Source organism: Haemorhous mexicanus, chromosome 1 (assembly GCF_027477595.1).
Source record: "Haemorhous mexicanus isolate bHaeMex1 chromosome 1, bHaeMex1.pri, whole genome shotgun sequence".
Lineage (NCBI taxonomy): Eukaryota > Metazoa > Chordata > Aves > Passeriformes > Fringillidae > Haemorhous > Haemorhous mexicanus.
Genome location: NC_082341.1, coordinates 106944074 through 106965232, shown reverse-complemented (window position 1 = coordinate 106965232; position 21159 = coordinate 106944074). Strand labels below are relative to the sequence as shown.

Genomic DNA, 21159 nt, shown 5'->3' with positions numbered 1-21159 from the left:
GTGGTGTATGAATTCCTCACATTTGCAGTGAAGACTTGAGCATTACCCTGGTTATGTTCTGTCCTTATAAATTTAAGGCAGCTTAAACACTGTTTCCAGCACAAATTCAAAACATGGCCCAATATTAGTTACTATGAAGAAAATTAACTCTACCTCTGTCAAAACCAGCAGGTATCAACAGAGTGAACAGTGCACAGCAGTTACAAGTTGCTTTGTAAAGCATAAGCTCATCCAGCTGGGGAATACGTCTGCACTCTGTGTTTCTTGCACTGTACAATATAGTCAAGGACCAGGCTTCCACACAGTATAAACAAACCTGGAGGAGAATTTTGCTTCACGTCAAGTTTCTATTTTAGGCAGTCTGGAAAAATCTCTGTGCACAGCTAGGTTCTACATAACATTTGCCCGGAACAGTATTTTTCTGTTCAGCAGAGGAAGTATTTTTAAATGATCTTTTCAAACTACCTCTTGAAAGTACAAAGTCTATCTATTCCTAAAAGTAGCAATCTACTAAAAAGAAACCCTGCAATTTGTTAAAACAAAACCTTTGAAAAGAAATATTAATACAAAATACTAGATTTCCTTACTCATTAGCATTTCATTTCATTCTATCATATCTAGTGTATTATCTAGATACAGAATTACACTGAACTGAGCTTTAGGAATCAAGCAAAATTAAGAGAATGACAGAAGACAGTGAAAATAGCTCCCATTTATTCTGTTCATTAAACAATTTGGAAAAGAAGTTTCTAGAATAAAATGACACAGTTCTACCTCTCTTCATTTCCAGATCACACAAAACCATCAATATGCTCAAATCAGCATCTTCAGAACCTGGGCAGACTTTTTTCTGCATAAACAAACCCTCAGTTTTAGCTATTTCACAAATGACCATTCAAATCAACATCCTAAACTGACTCTAAAATCATAGAAGCAATTAACTATTCCTTCTTCATCCATGAAAAAAAACATTTCCCCTAAAATCAGACACTGCATAAACAAACCCTCAGTTTTAGCTATTTCACTAATGACCATTCAAATCAACATCCTAAACTGACTCTAAAATCATAGAAGCAATTAACTATTCCTTCTTCATCCATGAAAAAAAACATTTCCCCTAAAATCAGACACCATCTCATGTAAAGTGCCAGCATGCTCACTTGGCTACTCCTAGCACATACACTCAGCTTGGATCTATAAATGTCTAATGTTTAGTTCAACCCTGCTGAGGCTTCAGTTCACTCTCTATTCCACTTCAGCTATGAGGAAGTAAAGCACCACCATTAGCTACATACTGGAAATTAAAAAGGGATTATTTTAGAACTGCACAGTGTAATACCAACTAATTGCTTCAGACCAGCTATTTATAAATCAAATCATTACTCCAGAGCCACCCCACAACTAGATTTATCTCACAATGCTTTATTCTGCAGCAATGTACAGTATTTTAACAAAAGTCTGCAGTGCTTTCATTATCCCACTATGACCATTCTGAAGCAGCAGTGAATTTCCACTAGATTTGTGAGGAGTTGTAAGGTTTTTGTGTTGTAAAATTGTATATGAAGAACAACCACTGATGATGTTAGAGCTGCTTTAACTGACAATTTTTATGGATATTTTAAGTACACCTGAATATTAATAATAAAGCCCTTTGTTCTTACTAAGGGTTATGAGCAACAGGGAAAGGTGTAAGTGCATGGCTTTCCATTAACACTTCAATTCAATAAAAGAATAATTCACAGAATCACAGAATATCCTGAGTTGGAAGGGACTCAGAAGGGACCCAGAAGGATCATCAAAGTCCAACTCCTGGCCCTGCAGAGGACTACCCCAAGAGTCACACCACGAGCCTGAGAACATTGTCCAAATGCTTCTTGAACTATGTCAGGCTTGTGCTGTGACCACTTCTCTGGAGAGCCTGTTCCAGTGCCCAAACACCCTCTGGGTGAAGAACCTTTTCTTAATATCCAACCTAAACATCCCCTGACACAGCTTTATCTATCTTCTTCTTTCCCCAAAGATAACTTTCCATTTCCCTCTTTTTTTCCTTCTACAAATACATGTATTTTCCCTTTTGATTTCTACCATTTCCCATTTCATCCTTCTCTCCAACTTTCCTACCTCTTTCAAAGATAAAATAAAAGCTAGACAAGTGGAAATACACTGCAGCCAGAGCCCATCCCTTTTAGTTTAGGAGTCCAGCAGAAAGGCTGATGCATGCGATGCATGTGCTGCTTCAGTAGTCAGGCTCTTTCCTCCTACTAACCAGAAATGGATTTCATTACTGACTGGCAGAGCAAGGAGTGGAACACAGACTAATGAGGGAGGGTAAAGTCACTGTTAGTCACTCATCAGACACATGGAGAGGCAAAAGAAGTTTACATCAAGCACAGGAGAAAATTCTTAGTGTAGCAGGAAGTGGGAGATGAGGTATGGAAAATCCTGGAACATGAAGATGGGGAAGGGAAGAAAATGTAGCTGGAGATATTGGCAGCTGGGAAAGGCAAACACTAGCATTCCCATTAATATTGCTTACATATGAAGATTTTTGTTAAATGAAATGCTGCAGTATGTGCTGTTTGACAGGTAATATCAGCCTGTCTCAAAATACCAACAGCAGCAATTGAACCTACATTAATAAAGCCATTTAAGCACACTATTAAGTAATTAGAGTTGTGAGGCCATCCACATTAAGCCTGATTATAGAGCTTCAAAATTTAATGACCAATTAGCCTAATAATTGTTTTCAAAATCAGGGTGTTTTGGAAACTGCATTTACAACTGATTCTTTGCAGTAAAGAGATTACTTTTTGTTCAGAAGAAAAACATCGAGCTGGCTAATTTCAGACAAATAAGCACCAGCCCTTCAGGATTTCATTTTATTTCCCCCCCCATCATTTCTTTAAAGAAAAATCTATGTGTATCTATTTCATAGTAAGCTGTATTACACATGTATTTTAGAAACTAAGACAGAGACTTTCACTTTTAAAGAAACTTCAGAAAATTAAATTTAAACCTTCTGGAGCTTCTTGCACATTAAGCAAAATGCCAATAATGCAGTCATTCTGGCTGGGACTAACTTTCAAAGCCAGTTAATTGCACTGCAGCACACGATGAAATCTTGTATCATCTAAGCCACTCACAAGCTGGTACCAAAAAAAAAAAAAAAAAAAGAAGTCTGAATTATACTTATTTACTTGAGTCAATAACTCAGACATAAGGCCCTTGTTCAAGCTCTCAGAAGCCTGTGGCCAGTGTACATTTGAAAATGAAGAAGACCCAGCTATCTTAATACAAAGATAAGCATTTTTAATCTAACAAGGGTTTATGGGGGATAACTTAACATTTGCCAAGTACTGAGCTTATATGCCAAACTACTTCTTGGCTTGTATAGATTCAAAGACACCATAAAAACATCTAAGTGGGAAGTCATACCTAACATCCCTAAAGAAACAGAGAAATTACAAAGTGATTCAACAGCAGATTCAAAAGCAATACAAGGTATCTTTCTTAGCTGTCACTACTCTAGGAAACTTGGTACCAAAGACAGCAGGGAAGTCCAGTTTAGGACTGAAAAATACCCAAATTACACAGCAGAATCACAGATTTAATAGCAACACCCAACTACAGCAATGAAGACAAACACTGAAGTCTTACAAATAACTCGGATTCAGAGAATAACTTTCTTTAGCAAGTAAGGGCCTTGGGGGCAGGGGATTATTCCCCAGATGCCACTGATGGGTTTCCTCCGTGGAACAGCTGCTCTGTGCTGCCACATACATACAACAGCAACACATGATACCAAGGCTGAGTAAATCCTGGGTTCTGCCAGCACTGGGAGCAGCTCATGTCCAGTACCACCTGCAGTGGGTATTTTTTCCCAGTACAAACACAACATTTTGATGTTGTGATTGATTTTAAGGCTACAACTATAAACTGGAACCAATTCATTACAAAGAGTCCAAACTACCCTGTCAGAAGAAGGTGCACTTTATATAATTTGTACATGCAGACACAATGGTAACCAAAACTGTCTTTCACAAAATACAATTCACTACAACTCTACCCAAAGGGTCCAAATGAGTTTCCATCAAAAGCTGTTTCTTTCAGATTTTTTTTTTTTTTGACAAAAATCTTTTATAAAATCCGTTTTAGAGCTGATATTTGCTTTTGCCATGATGCTTCAAAAAATGTGTCTTGGCTACCCAGTTGGTATCTCAATATATGTATCAATCACAGCAAACCATACTCTAATAATTTTCTTCCATCCTACTATCATATCTGGACCCAGATATTTTCCTAGCAAAGATTATTTTTATTCCACATTAAAACAGTATTTAGTGCAACCAAGATGACGTTTAGGTTCTCAAAGTTTTATCACAGTAGATAAAGAATGAAAATGATTGGAAATTCTCCTGCTTTTAAACACAAAAATGGCTGTCTCAGCATAGCCCCAGCTTATTAAAAGGTATTAAAAACAACCAAAACAAACCTGAAAAAAGCTAAAAAAAAAAAAAAAACCCAACCCAACAAACCACAAACCCAAAGAATTTTTAAAAAACCCCGAGACTGATTCTTCGTCAAGCAAAGACCATGTGTGAAAAACATCAACCGCACTACAAGACTTCTGAAATTGCAAGGTATTAACAGGACAAAGGACTCCCTGGGCAACTTTAAGATAGCTGGTATTTTTAGTTTTTTAGTTCACTGCTGTACCTCTACTTTAGAAATCAGCATCAGTAGCCCAGAAAGAGAACAGATATTGTGTATCCTGGGTATATTCTTCAATTCCAACCTCCCAACCTCATTATATCAACTACTGAAAAAAAAAAATAAAATAAAAGTACCTCACTTTCTGTGACTTGACAAGAAAAGACAAAGAGCTCCAAATGTTAAAAGAACTGGCATAAGACTAACAAGTATCAACAATTAGAAACAAAAAGACTTGTACTTTGTCATAGCTTAGTTTAACTTCCAAGTTTGTTTTTATTTTTATTTATTTAAACATTTAAACATGAAGGTTTGACTCCAGGATGGCTCTACCCATACAAATATCTTGCCCCAACCAAGCAAGTTAAAACATACAGGCACTTTACTTTTACAATATTTTCTTATTCCAAATTCAGGGGCTTTTATGTTTTATGGACAAATTGGAAAAATGAATACTGTAAATGGAAAGAAGCAAGACAAAAATTACAAGTCTAACAGTAACAGCCTTCAACATACACACACAAAAACCAGAACCCCTGCAACAAAATCAAAAAGCCAAAACAAAACAAAACAAAAAAAAAAAAAAAAAAACAAAAACAAAACAAAACCCACTGTGCTGCAGTATGAATAACAGTCAAGCTCATATATTAAGAAGATACAAAGCAGATCAAGTTCCCTAATGAATTTTCACATGGTTTAAAACAAGGCTATTCTAATAACCTGCCTTACCGAAACCAGCCAAGTCCAATACTGCAACTGCTGGAGGCACAAGACTCAACAGTTAAGTTTGCAGAAATTTAATTTGCGGGGCAGCTGCAGAATCCAGCACTACTAGTTTGGCAGATCTGAGACAACTTCTACAATGCAGGAAAAGCCTGAACTGCTGCTTTTACTGACACTGAGAAAATATCAGCCCTGACTAAAAATGTACCCCACCCTCGTTAAAGGCAACAAATTGATTTGAGCTCAACTCTTGGCTTCCACTACACTTCTGCCTAAATAAACTTCAATTTGACACACTTAGTTGGTCACCAATGAAAAGCCTAAGGCTACAAGTTGCTGCAAGAGGCCATTTTTCCCTTGGACACATCTGTCCTATTTTCTAAACTGAAGTGGAGCTTCAGAAAGTGTCTGATGCTCTAAACTATTCACAGGGCCACACAAACAGGCAACTGTATATGCAGATTTTAGAAGCAGAGCTTTGCTAGGAAAGCACTCTATCAACAGTAGCATGCCACTGTTCTCAATTAAAGACACATTTTATTGTAAGTGAACAGTGACTTTTTTTTCCTTTTTAAAGAATCCTTGGAGAGGTACTCAATACAATTATGTAATGCTTACAACAGGCTACTTTTCCTGGCTAAACAAGGACATTCCCTCAGAAAAATAAAACCAAGCATTTTAAATGAAGACAGTAGTGACAGAATAACAGAAATCAGCAAAATGTATTTTTACCCTTGGAAAGCATCATCTTCTGCAGTTCCAGAAGTGAGAAAAACTAACAAACATTGCATAGAAGAAAACATTTTCTTTTCATTCAAGATTTAATACTAATTTATCTTCATAGCACACCAACAATAAGAAAAGAATGACCAGATCTTTTCTGATGTTCTGCTGTTAAGACCTTCTTCCTTCTGGTATGTCAACTGTATCTAGCTATGTTGAAATCAAGCCCTTAATTCTTTCTAGATAATTTTTAAACCAGAATTCTGTCACAGCTCTGTCCACATAATTTTTCCCTTCAACCACTTCCCCATGACTTTTTAAGCACTCCTTTTCTTTCACATTTGTTTTTCATTTTTCTCTTGCTTTTGCCTTTTATTCCAAACACTCAGCAGTTGTTTTGATTAGCAAGAGGCACACTGGATCTACAGAGCCTTCCTAGTCATCGCAGAGAGGGTGCACAAGCAAGCTCACTACACTGGACTTCAAGAGCAGACTTTTGCATCTTCAGGGATCTGCTTGGTGGAGGTACCATGGGATAAAGCCTAAGGGAACAGGTGCCCAAGAAAGTTAGTTCATATTCAAGTATCACCTCCTCCAAGTTCATGAGCATTACATCGCAGCAAAGAAGTAGTCAGGCAAAAACACTGGGAGGCCTGCATGGATGTACAAGCAGCTCCTGGACAAACTCAAGCAAAAAAGAGGAAGCCTACAGAGGGTGCAAGCTAGGACTGGTAGACTAGGAGGAATACAGAAAATTTTCCGAGCTGCCAGGGATTGGGTTAGGAAAGCTAAAGCCTCAAAGAATTAAAACTGGTCAGGGATGTCAAGGGCAACAAAAAAAGGTTCTATAGGTACACCAGTGTTAAAAGGAAGACTAGGGAAAATATGAGCCCTCTGTAGAAGAGGGAGACCTGGTTACCCCAAACAACGAGAAGGCTGAGGTACTCAATGATCTTCTTCCCTCAGTCTTCAGTGACAAGTTCTCCATCTGAATCCCAGAAGGTGAAGGTGGAGATTGGGAGAATGAAGAAGTGCCCACAGAAGAAGATCAGGTTCAAGATCATCTAAGGAACCTGAAGCTGCACAAGTTCACAGGACCTGATACAGTGCATCTGCAGGTCCTGAGGGAACTGGCAGAAGAAGTGGCTAAGCCACTATCCATTGTATTTGAGAATTGAGGCAGTCCACTGAAGTTCCCACCAACCTGAAAAGGGAACACAAACCCCTCATTTTCAAAAAGAGAAAAAAAGAAGACACAAGGCTATCTCACCTTGGTGCCTTAGCAAGACCATTGTGCAGCTGCTCCTGGAAACTGTGAGAAGGCACACAGAAAATAAGGAGGTAATGCATAAGAACTAAGACAACTTCACTAAGACCAAACCATTCCTGGCAAATCTGTTGGCTTTTTACAACGGGGTTGAAGTGTTGGTGGATAAGGGAAGAGCAATTGACTTCATGTACCTGGACTCGTGCAAAACATTTGACACTATCTCTTTAAGTCCTGGTTTTTAAATCAGAGCGACATAGATTTGAGAGATGGTCACTCAGTGGCTAAACAGCTGGCTAGATGGTTGCACTCAAACAGTTGTGGTCAACAGCTTGATATCCATGGGGAGACCAGTGACATCTGGAGCTCCTTAGGGGTCAATACTGGGACCAGCACGGTTCAACATCCTCATGGGTGACATGGACAGTGCGATGGAGAGCATCCTCAGCAAGTGTGCCCACTACACCAAGCTCCGTGGTGGGATTGACATGCTGGAGGAAAGGGTCCCAGCAGCTGCAGGGACCTTCATGTACCTGAGGAGTGGGCCCATGTGAACCTCATGAATTTCAACACGGTCAAGAACAAGGTCCTGCACCTGGGTTAGGACAAACCTTGGTACCAGTGCAGGGTTAGTAGAGAATGGATTCAGAGCAGCTCTCAGGAGGTGTTGGTTGATGAGAAGCTCAACATGACCTTGCAATTTGCAGCCCAGAATGCCAAAGACATCCTGAACTGCATCAAAAGCAGCATCGGCCAGCAGGGCAAGGAAGGGGATTCTGCTCCTCTGCTCCGGTGAGACCCCATATGGACTGCTGTATCCAGCGGAGGGTATTGAAACTGATCAGAGAGACAGAGAATCTGTCCTATGAGAGAAGGCTGATAGAGCTGGGGCTGTTCAGCCTGGAGAAGAGAAGGCTCTTGGGAGACCTTATTGCAGCCTTCCAGTACCTAAGGAGGCCTGAAAGAGAGCTGGAGAGGGACTTTTTGCAAAGCCATGTAGTGACTTGATAAGCAGTAATGGCTTCAAACTGAAAGAAGGCAGGTAGCAGAAAGTCTTCACTATGAGACTGGTGAGGCACAGGAACAGGTTACCCAAAAGCTGTGGGTGTCTCATCCCTGGAAGTGTTCAAGATCAGGTTGGACGGGGCTTTGAACAACCTGGTTTTGTGGAAGATGTCCCTGACCATAGTAGGTCCCTTCCAACCCAAACCATTCTCTGATTCTATATTTGGCACCTTTACCAATTCTTGCTGCTTCTCTTACCTGCACACCTGGTTGCCCAAAAAGGTGCAAAGGAACAACTTCAGCATTTAAATTCTATCAAAACTTATGAGAGTGTCACACAGATGGTGTGTGATTTCCAAGTTTATTTTCAAGGCAAGAAACTAATCTTGATCTACAAATCTAAAATAATCATGTAGATCTTTTGAGTAGCAAAAGTAAATAATTAAAGTTACAAAAAAAATGTACTGTTGGAAAGCTGCATTCCTACATTTTGAAGGGGTGTAAATCTGTTGATGAAAGTAGTAAGGAAAAAGGTCATCTTTGGGGGATGATTAAGAAAAATTGAATTTTACACTATTTTATTGAATTTGCAGAAGCCTAGTTAGAATATTGGAGAAAGAACATACTGCTCCCATGCTAAACACAGGTTTAGCACCTCTGATTTTCCCACATCAACCCTGTAAAATGTTTAATGCTACCTACCTGAATCATCAGCTAATCTGCTGATTCTCTCCAACACAGCAATACAATCTCTCTCATCATCACTGACTTCCTTCAAAGTGTCCAGCAAACTTCGAGCCACCATTTGCCTAGTTTACAAGAAAGATTAAAAATCAGCATTATTTGTGTCCAGAAATACAGCTAAATCAAAAAGTAGTGAATCACAGAAGTTTCTTACACCAAATAGAATTTTATATACATTCACTTAAAATTTTATTTATAAATTATAGTAAGTTTAGTTAGTCCTGCTTTGGGAATTCTTACTTCTAATACCTGGCATAACCTTAAAGAATTGCAAGCTTTAAATACAACATAAAAAGTATCCCTTTCATTTACAAGCATAAGAGAAACCAGCCACCAAGACCAGAAATAGTAATCATCTGCTAAGTGGGCAAACAGGAGCTGAATGTTAGGAAGACAGAATCAGCCTTCCATCCATCCTCATCTATGAAGTCCTTAACTTGTTCTATACAAAGCAAAGTAACACTAGTATCATTAAAATGTTTTTAAATATAACTCTGAATTTATTTCACAAAAGCATGCCAAAGATTGGCATGAGAAAACTCAAGCCAAAGATTTTCATACCAATGGTGTTATAGCTGACATTTAAACCAGTGGTGGTTGACACTTAAAAGTCAAACTCCACTCAAATGCTATGGGTATATACTGTGAGTGGTGGGTACATACTGTGGAAATAACATGTACTACCCAACCCATGTGTACCTGAGACATACATTAAGCAAAGCAGAAACATTAAGAAAATATGAAATAAGTCATAACCAACTCAGTTACTACTTCAAATACACAAGAAAATTTTCTATGGATTAATTTATGAGTGATGAGATATGGTCAGATTTGGGATTTTGTCCTCCAAGGTTCTGTCACAGCCTATGCTACAAAGTCATACCCATCAGGTACCTAGATAGGTTGATTGCCACACATTCCCAACAGCATTCAGGACTATCTCCTCAAAAACAACCTGCAACGGCATAACTCTTTTCTTACTCTACTGGATTACGTGGGTTACATGTCAGTTCAGAGATCTAGCAGAATTATCCCTGGATAATGGAATGGGAATGGGCCAAGGAACAGTGTCCAAGACACTAGTAGATCTGCTAATGCCCTGGAGCAACTCGACAAAACACTGAAGGAGCAAGTGTCAAGTGCCAGGTATTTCCAGAACTGAAGGACAGAAACACTCCTAGGATGTAGCCTAGGTAGAAGCACTGTTGACAAACAGCAGTGCTGTAGACAAGAGCAGAGGCATACCTAAACTTTATTGTGTTCACTACAAGCAGTGAATGTGAGCAGTGGTCAACATCTTACAAGAGAACAGATGGTTACATTCCTAGTGCATAAGGGAAGCTCAAAAATTTCACAATTCCACACAATCAGAGAAAGGCAGGAGGTTTCCATGAATTTCCAAAGCTAAGAACATTTTCTCCAACTGAAAATCAGTAATTTAAATACTGCACATTGGCCAGTTGCAGAACTATTTTAAATTAAACTGTTTTGACATACAGATGTATAAAATCTTCAAAAAAAACAAACTGAAGAAACGATTTGCCTTTAATGAATTTCTTCTCCCTCACTCTTTTCAACTAGACAGAAGTACACCTCCTAGCAGAGATCTTGATACGCAGTTAAAATTCAGCCATAAAAATCCTAACAGAGGGAAACAGACTGCATGACACACTAACCTAGAAGCAGAGTTGACTTGGTCTTTTTAAAGGGCTGGACACCTCTGAAAAGAGAAGAGGAACAGATGAAGCAATTTCATAAACCAGCCTGTGTGGACACGTGTCTCCTACATATTTAATGCAGTCTTGGAAAGTGAGAGACAAGTCAACTAACCCACTGAGACTCAGCAAGTAAGGAACCACAGTAAACAGCACTACTGCCAAGATGTGCTTTGGTCTGAAGAGAAAAAGCAGCAATAATTCCTCATAGGCTTATGAAATGAAGGATCTGCGTTCAGGAACTGCCTCACTATGCAAATGGATTTATTGGTGAGTGCTCTATACTTCTGAGCCTTCTTAATGAGGAATGGAAGCAAGTTCAAGGCAATAAAGATTAAAAAAAACCCTCAAGTGACTTTAACACAAAAAACCAAAAAGAGACAAAAGCTGGGCTCCAAACTGCACCAGTAACTAGCAACTGGTTTTAAAAGCAAGTGGCAAAAAGGAATCATCACCCTGGTATATATGTACGCACACCAGTGCTACCAGACACAAGAAGACTGCGTGTTTCAGGGCGATGGCTTCGGCTTCCTGCTCAACATCTACCCTTGCTGCAATGTGATGTTGGACTATTAAGGCATATCCTAGAGATGCTTCTCAAATCTGAACCAAAGGCTGCCTCTTCAATAACCACACCACAGACAGACTCCCACTTGCCTTATTTTGCAGACAAACAATTTATTGTAATATTTGTCAGGTTCCCCTCCATTCTCATAGGCAACATCTGTGGTGCTCATGAGCAACACCTAAACCAGTAAAAATGTAAACCACAACATCAAAAACTGTCATAAAGCAACACCTTCCACCACTTGGGAAGCTGTTAAAAGATCCCCTACTTCTCTCTCTCTTTTTCAGTTAATTCTGTCAGAAATCTTACATATTTTGAAAAAGAAGACATTCCTATTTCCAAGCCTCATCTCCTCAAATTTTTTAGGACACAGACACTGATTCATTTCCATCTCAGAACAAGTGGCCGAGAAATCATGAGTGCTCAAGGAATCCACTTAAAGGAGACTAGATTTTAGCAGCAGTCGTTAAAAGTCCCTTCACTTTAATCATTCAATACAATCACAGACTGCAAATATGCTGCACAGGTAGATGATTAACCAGATAGAAAAGGAGAATAAAACCAAATGCAAAGAGAAGTAATATCTAAAATGAAATTTAAAGATTAAAACCTGCCATACTGAAAGCAAATTCATCCAAGTAAAGGGGAAAAAAACATCTTACCCTAATTTACCCAGATTCAATGATTATGTTGCAAGAATTTGGAATGTGTAATATAAAGCTTCCACAGAAATGCAGGTTCCAGGTCACAGAAACAACTGAAACATTATTAACTCAACCACAGTATTTTAAAACGTTTAAACTACTCATTAGTAATTGGCTGTGTTGATACCATACTAAGACATAGGAATAAACAAATGTAATTTAATTAATCTTTTTCGTATAAAATGCTCCAGTTCCTCTGCTTAGCAGAAATCCCTCCTATTATTCTGAGACTGACTAATGCTGAATCATCATAAACTGACTGCAGTAGTCACTATCATTTATTGTGATCTAAGTGCTACTCAGTTATACCACTAGTAATTATCATTTGCTATTTCCTGTACTTTCTTATGCTACATAACACAACAGGCCTACAAAGAGAGCTAAGATAAAAAAATATGCTTGTACCAGCAAAAATAATCCATACAAGCAAACACAGGGGAAAAAAAGTCAGGAAAAACTAGTTACTCTGACCACCTTTCCCTGCAAGAAAGCACAGGATGCATAAAGCTGGACAGAGCAATTAAAAGGATTTCCAGTTTATACATGCCCATATCCAATGCAATCCATACTGAGAAATCAGACAGTTTTTTCTTAGGCAGGCAAGTAAGATATTAGGAACAGCATTGTTACTTAAAATTCAAGATACACAACTTGAGTTTCTGTGTTTGTTCTCCTCCCTACTGGCTTTTATTATATAATTGTCACCTGGAGCCTTGAAAGCTCCTCTTCCCTCCCTCCCCATAAAAAGTCAAAACATGCAAAAACTCTCTCCTGGTAGTATAAGCGTCCATTTCATCTTAAACCGCAAAATACAGCAAATTTGGATTTCAGGAAAAAACTAAATTTGAAAATGACGCATATTTCAGAAGTTATGTGTGCATACAGGTTTATGCAGGTTATAACAAGAGAAACCATTCTGCAATTTTCAGCTTCGATTCAATGGTATGCTCACACATGTAGTGTGGAATTTTAAGTACAGTTCACGTGACTAAAGTTAAGAACAGGGCTAAATCCTTTCCCAACCCAGGCCATGAACAACAAAATAGAGCCTATCCTATTGGGTGGCTAATCAGAGACTATGCTTCTGCATATTACTGTATTAAGAATTCAACTTTAAAGCAAACACACTTCATTAAAAGCTTACTTGAAGCCCAAACTAAACCATGTTCAAATAAAATACCAGAAAATCTCAATGTTAACATATTTTATACATTTCTGTGATCATGTTACTGTTTACAGTTCCAGTTAAAATAAACTACGGGTTTGAATTTCTCCATTCGAGTGCAGAGCATCTGAGTGCAAGGGGGTGGGGTGGGATGAGTGTCTGTCTGAAGTATGCTACAATACCTGTGCTTTTAAATGAAACAACCATCTCAGTGGCATCTCATTACAGAAATAACAAGGGGAAAATGCAGAACACAGTATTAACTGGGCAAGTTCACTTTCAATAACCAGAAATAGCAATACTCAAGCTGTTAACTACAGAGGAGATTGATTCTGAAATGAAGTTCTTGGCTTTCTCCTGGTGATCTCTTGGCTGTTCATTATGCTCTCCTGACTGTTCATGAAGTATTTTCTTAAAATTACTTTCACACAGTTATGGATGGAGTTTACTATCACCTTACAGTCCTGTGCCAACAGGAATGTTAACATCTGCAAAAAAAACTAAATTATGTTCTCCAGTTAAGGAAGAAGTTCAAGAAGTCCTTTACTACAGCTGCTTAAAAGGTGAACTAATGTTTTTCTGTAATCATTAATATTTTGCTCTCTATAAGTAGGAGGTGCATGAGCAAACAGAAACTGAAGTTTCATAAAGGTGTTGGGTTTTTTGAAATTATTTGTATTCCATGCAAATTCTCTTCAGTCAGATTTGAATCAGATAGTTTGCATACCATTAGCCAGACAGACATTTAAAAAGCATACCTGTTAAATATGTTCTCACTTGCAGCGTACTTGTCCAATCTTCCCAAAGGCGTCAACATCTCATCTTGTGAGACAAAGTCCAGGGCTGAAGGTATAATAATCACATCAGACTCTGAGCTGTAGTCATCCACACCAACTATCAGAGACATCAGAAATATTCCTTATAATCACAGTAGTTTGACACTAAAATGATGTCTGTTGTTGGTCTGAAATACAGAAGTCTAGGCAAGGTCCCATTGACAACATATTTAGTAACTGCATCACATTGTTCCCACCAGCTTCCCCAGCTCCCATGAAGTCTTTCCTATACAAGTGTGACTGAAGATGTATAAATGGATTTTGAGTCATTTTCTGGAAGTTCCCAAGTAAGATTAATCACTAAACTTCCTGACTATTTTTATACCTTTTATTTTTCCTCAAGCAAATTACTTTTATCCACTCATAAAGTCAGGTTTTTGAAGACACAAACTCAAATGATAGCTGCAGGTAGCCCAAAGCTTATACAACATGATCTAATAGACCACAAAGACTGTTCTAAACCAGAAAAATCTAAACTAAGCATGTCAAAAAAAAAAAAAAAAAAAAAAAAAATCAGAGCACATTGCTAGATCTGGCTACCAAATAAAATGGGCACAAGTCACTTCAATTACTGCATAATCATTAACCAGCAAATCACCAGGGAACTTCACATACATTTATCAACATAGAACCAAAGAAGTGGAAAGGAGTCCAACCCTGTTCTGCAGAGCTGCTAAAGAATGAAGATTTGAATTACCACCTTTTTAGTTTCCGTATGCGCTAAAACTGCTCTAAAACTCAGTACCATAGCAAACACACACTTCTCGCTGCAAATGAGACCACCTGTTGGAAAGGTCACCTCCATTAGTCCTGAAAACACAACACAACAGTACACTACCCCTACTCTTCAGTCTATCCAAATCTCTGAAATGCCTTTTCTTAACTTACAAATAGAGAAGATCAGAAGGCAGACCTACAAGTCCTACAACAACTTTTTTTAAAAGAACTCTATAAAAGAAATCAAAAAATATTGTTGTCCTCTACCTTCCACACAATTATGCTGTGCTATATAAATTGCCTACCAAATAGCGTGTCATTATTTTCAACACTCGGAATACATAAACAGCTACCACTGCCTGAACATCTTCCTTACTGTACTTCACAAACACTGAGCTCTGGGAGAGTTATATTTTTAGACATAAACAAAGGTAATGGCACCCTTTTACAAACAAAGTAGTTCTCCCATTTTCTACATAGGGAATCCATGGACATCAACTGTGATCCCATCCTCGCACAAAAGACCAGATTTTGCAGTTGCTGATAGGACGTGAAATTCTTGCCAGAAATCAAATGAAAAAGTGACGGGGAAAGAGCAAGAGTGTAAGAACAATCTAAGAGATGGGAGAAAGGAAGAAAGTGTACTAGGAGCCAAAGGAAATGGAAGAGCAATCTGAAAAGGGGAATTAGTGGTGTTAGATATTTGTAAGGTAGAAGATAGAATAACAAACTGCAGGGGGAGGAAGGGAAGGCTAAAAAGAAAGATCAGCTGCAAAAAGCTATTGCAACACAAAGGGAAAGTTTTTAGCAACTCCAGGTTTACATAACTGTTTGAACTTGTGTTTGGTTTGGGTTTGTGGGTTTGTTTGGGTTTAATTTTTGTTCTTTAGTTTGGGCTTTTTGCAAGAATCTGTTTTATTTTCACAGGAAGTGGGAGGCGAGTGAAAATGAACTCATAGTGCAGGCCAGGACTTTATGCCAGGTTAAGTTAACAAGGAACAGGCTACATCCTTTCACAGGCTCATAGGCCTTTAATTCAACCAAAATCCAACTGAAAGCAGGGATTTTTCTGTGTTTTTAGTTCTGCCATCTCACACCTAGATTATTTCAGTGGAAGAGATCTTGAACTATCATCGAGTCCAACTGCCCAACCACCTCAGGGCTGACCAAAACTTAAATCACTTCCTTCTCCACTTCCCATTCTCAGGAATCTACAGAAAGTGATGAAGTCACCCCTCAGCCTCTTCCCCTCCAAACCAGACAGTGAAATTACTTCTATGACAGGGTCCTATTTTTCCATTTCAGTGTCTGTTGATCATACTATAAATTTAAAAACATAAATTAAGGAAACTATGTCAAAATACCAACATAAAAATAACTATACTGCTGACAATAGTTACTTAGCTATCAAACTCATGAATACCAAAAATAAAATGCTGACTGTTACATGCACCACCAATTTTACTCACTCGATTTCCCTGTTTCCAACCCCAGTCTTCTTCCATGTTCCTCCTTGTACCCCCTACATTTATTTTTCTAAAATTTTTGCCTTACGAAACCAGTTAAGTCAACTCAACTGCTAAATCCACTCTATATCAGATGTAAATACCAATGATAAAAAATATGAGCACCTGCTTACAATTTATCTGTTTGATGTCTCCTACTAGTTCAAACTGTAAGTTGTGTGGATTTTGCTCTGCTGAGTTTATGAATTGTAAAATTAGGCTTAGCACTACATTGAGCTTGATGTACCTCTGCTACCAAACAACACTTATTATTTAAATAATTCCGGCATCTCAGCTCACAGTCACAGAAGAGATCATTCAAATGACAGCATCTTGATTAATATAACTATAATACAGGGAAGAAAAGGGTGGTAAAAAGAAATCAATCAGCACATGAAGTATTACAGCTCTAGTAAAGTGCTGTTACAGCTACATTACATACTTATTTTCACTTTTACAAAATCTGTGCAAGTCAAAAGAGACAGTCCATTCTAACAAAGAACTGCCATTCCAACAAAGTCCCTCACGCGGATGCTTGTCATCAACTCGCCACAAACATGAATTTAAAATGCATAAAGGACATACTTTGCATTATTCAATTAACCAAGTCACTGTGCTATTCCTGTTACACCAAAACAGTGACCAAAAAGGCTGTTAACTGATTACTGCCTCTTCAGCCCTACCCTGCTTTCCATCCAACTTTGAGCACTTGACTAAGTACCACAGGACCTTCTGTGAATTTTACAAATGCAAACCACACCCTTAAACAACACAAGCGTACTGGTTTTGGCTGGGACAGTGTTAAAGTTCTTCACAGTTCTTCGCACATTTCCAGCCTATTCACTGGGAGCGCATCATGAAGAACAGAAAGGCCCTGACAGTGTTTAAGCCCTGTCTTCAACAGCAACTAATACATCAGTGATTTATCAACACTAGTTTCAGCACAAGTCCAAAACACTGTCCCAGATAAGGTATTATAGAGAAATTAAAACTCCACACCGGTCAAAACCAGTACACATTCTGCCTAATTCAAATGCAGAACACATAAATTTCTTCCCGCTTCAGAATGAGGAGCAGGTAACAGGGCCATGGACTACTCATCTACTGTAGAAAAACTCTGGATCAATTTTCTTATTTTTCTCCACTTTTTCAAACAGCTCTAAGTCTGGACCAAATCCTCAGAAAGCATATAAACTACAAGACACCACTGAAAACTATTGCTAGTGCAGAGCCTTTACTACCTTCTAATCTGGTCTTACATGGTCACACGTAAGCATGCAAAAGTTGAGCAAGAGAAAACAGGAGTTTCCATAAGAACACGCTATCCCAAGAGTTCAAAATCACTAGTGGTGTCGAGAGGAGAAACAGCAATTGCACAATGATGTCAAAAGCAACCACAGTGCTTCTATTTCCATACATTCAAGTACCAAAGCAGAGCAAAATGAATGCACTCATAATTCATCCAGACAAAGGTTGCAAGTTTCTCTTCAAAACTCTAAACAATGACTGCCAAACACAAGGAAGCATCACATAACAAGACAGGTATTGCCTTTTGCTTCCATGTCTGACTGCCATTAACTTCTGCTGTATCACAGAAGCCAAGTAACTTCTCCTCTCTGTACCTTCATTTTCCTACCAAAACATTTGAGTGTTTTTTTGTAGAAGTTGCTCAGTCTTGTCTATCTATCTTGCACCTGGTCCATACTGTACTGTGTGAAAATATATATTAACATTCCCTGCTTTAAGCTCTCCTGTTTCCCTTAAGATCTCCTCTGTTTTATGGCAAGGATACAACAATAACATGACACAGTTATTAACTAATGTGAACTATACAGCAATCTTGCTGAGGCAGACTAAATTTAGGGGTGCTTAGTCAACCACTGCCAAGCTTGGCTGAGCATACAACAACAAAATAGAGGTCCATTTAAAACTCAGTCCCCTATAAAACCACAGCCTCTAGGCCAATTTTCAAGGGAGTTGGTTTTTCTACTACATATCTCACCCTCACAGTATCTTTCACAAAGGTCTCTCATGCTGAATCTTTTACAGAGAGGTGCAAAAAATCACATTTGGAAAACCTAACGACTATTTTTTCTTATTTAACAATGCAGGAACAATTCTCTGCCATAGACTGTTCAGTAACGAGGCCTATATGTATTATTTGTGTTCTTCTGTATTTCCTATAAGCCCCATGGCAGAAACATATTCTTCTTTGTTTTGGCATAGAAACTCGGTGACAAGAAGTCTATTTTAAAAAAATAAGCAACTTTCAATTCTGAAAGCTGAACAACAAACATCTTTAAAGATTCAAGATTTCCAGCTAATATTAAGAGGTCTCTCATTTTATCTTTTGCATCCCCAAAGAGTTCTCAAGATCTTTTGCAAAAACTATGTGGCAGAATTATCTACTAAAATGGACAAATTTTTATTCGATTTTAGTATAAGTTACTTATTACACTCTACATCAATTGTTATCATATGAATATTCAGGGTAATACAGCACATATGCAGAAAGAACTGAGTTCTGTTCTGTTGTTCAGGCAAGTAATTTTTCTGCTTAACTGTAAAGCAAGAATTGTAATCTTATGAGCCCAGACATTTGATGACCACAAAATAACAGCAGCAGGTTTTGTTCTAAATTACTGCCCTCCATGCTACAAGAGAATAAATTCACCTTAGGTTCAGACTTCTGCAGAACACAAGTAGTATTCTCAGCCCTTCAATATTGTAAACACATTCATTTCTATGTAACTTTCTGTAAGAAACATCACTTTGCACCTGATGTGCTGCAAAGAGAAATTCACCTCAGCAAAGCACTAACGCTTAAGCATCTGCATTTGCTTACAGCTGAACTCACTACTCTTAACCCTTTCCTACTGCACAATGTCCCAGCTCTGGTTCTGTGGTGACAACACAGATCAAAGCCTCGGTACATTATTTCAGATTAATTTGTTACCACATATTTACTGCACGGCTTCAGTAACATTAACCAACAGCTATTGCAATGGCAATCACACAAATTTTACAAAATGTGCTTGTCAGGCTGAATTCTACCATACTGCCTGCCCCATCCAGGCATCACTCACTGGTCATCACAGAACCCACCATCAGAAAGCAGGAGCTGTTTTTTCCATGAAACACTTAAAAACTACTTTCTCTGTTTTCTTCCTGCTGTAGTCTGAGACTGAAAATGCAACTGAGAAGCCACAAGATGTATGATTCTACTTGGCAAAAGTCATCACCGCAAGTGATGTTAGATTCCAGCCCACCTACCATATTAGCAGAAACAAGAACCATCCTTCTTCGGTTTCTCCCCTAAATTAGCCTGCAAAACCATGGAGCACTATCAGACTTGAGCCTCTTATGAATGTAAAGTTACCACACCTGTATGCACAGACTTTGTTGTCTGAACTCCATGTTTGGAGGGACTGGATTTGGGGGTTGGGCAGAAGGAGTAGAGAGGAAAGAGCAAGGAAGAAGATAAGAAAGGTGGAAATGCAAAGCAGCTCTGACGCAATTACCACATTAACCCCTATGCAGCACTTTGATAGCAGAGCTTGCTAACAGCTAGAAGCACAGACACAGCAAACTCTTTAAAATAAAGCTTCAGTACTGGTTTGGGGGGCTGGGGACAGGGAGCACTTAGCAGATGAAAGACACAGGAATCAAAAAATCAGCAGCTGCTTGCACACAAAACTAATGCAAGCATAGCACATCAAATTTCAAAGACCCAGTCGTCTAAGCGTAACAGGCCATGAGAAAATTTTTATTTAGCAAAGGCCTTCACAAAAAGATAGCTATCAAGATGCCACAGGAGCTGCATTTCTCATCAAGCCTCAGAGCAAACAAGGGGCAGTACAAAATTCTTTAGGCAAGGAGAAGGGGTGGAGCTACACACAAGTTCGCTTCTTTCAGGCATACACAAGCAGCACTGAAAATCCTGATTTGCTCCGAAAAAAAGGAATAGTTCTATCTCATATTGCTCACTAGTCATTTATTTGCACAACAGCTGAATGCACCTTCTACTACTGATTAACAGTTTGACCTGCAACAAACGCTGCTACAGAGGAAACTGAAACAAAGAGAATGACATCCAAGCTACCAGTTAAAACAATCAACAGTTTATATTCTGTCTGCCTATTTCCTGTAGGGAGCATGTCACGCCCATCACCAAGGCACTCAAGTTCCCTGCTATTTAAGTCCCTGTCTTCTACCCCTTTCAAACAACTGCATGCACTTAAGAATTGTGGAATGAGGTTGGAGTGAAGCAAAAGCCAGCTACTGCAAGTAGGAAGCTCCTCTAAGTTACTTTTTTCTCCTCTACAAGGTCATTACTGTCAAAGCAAGGTATCCCTTTTCTCTGCAGAGCACTGCTGTACATGGGATTTTTAAGTGACCTCATGACTGACTGAGAATTTTGTAGCACTGGGAGGAAAATCCTACTTCCACCTTCAACCAACACATTCTCTATGGTCCTACCACAATAGGACACGAGCATTCACTGGGATTGGGGCCATGCTCAAATTCTACCGCAACTGGGTACACACAAAACCACGAAGTTCAAACTATATGTGCCTCAACACTGGACTAACTAGAAGGAAGAGAGACATAAAGCAAGCAGCTGAAGCTCAAACACTCCAAAGACTTGTGCAAGCTTTGCAATGTTTGATATGACACCATGAGTTACAATACCTCAGCTACCAAGTGTTGTTCCACTGTGCAGGGACTTTGACAGCATCATTGCAGTAACTAAAATACATTTACTTGGGCTAAACAC

At 38.7% G+C, this 21159-nt stretch overlaps 1 protein-coding gene across 10 annotated transcripts in view; it reads right to left on the bottom strand.

The window, feature by feature from the left end:
• PPP4R1 (protein phosphatase 4 regulatory subunit 1) overlaps positions 1-21159 on the bottom strand; it is a 63051-nt gene that overhangs the window by 33627 nt on the left and 8265 nt on the right. For 3 of the 10 annotated variants that reach the window (XM_059858111.1, XM_059858050.1, XM_059858058.1), the window contains 2 exons: positions 14083-14218; positions 9131-9237 (listed from right to left, as the gene is read on the bottom strand). In XM_059858111.1, coding sequence (XP_059714094.1) covers positions 9131-9237; positions 14083-14218 — 243 coding nt within the window. Of the gene's footprint in view, positions 1-9130; positions 9238-10848; positions 10893-14082; positions 14219-21159 lie in introns of those variants that run through there. The other 7 variants (XM_059858067.1, XM_059858083.1, XM_059858076.1 and 4 more) reach the window with 5 other exon arrangements.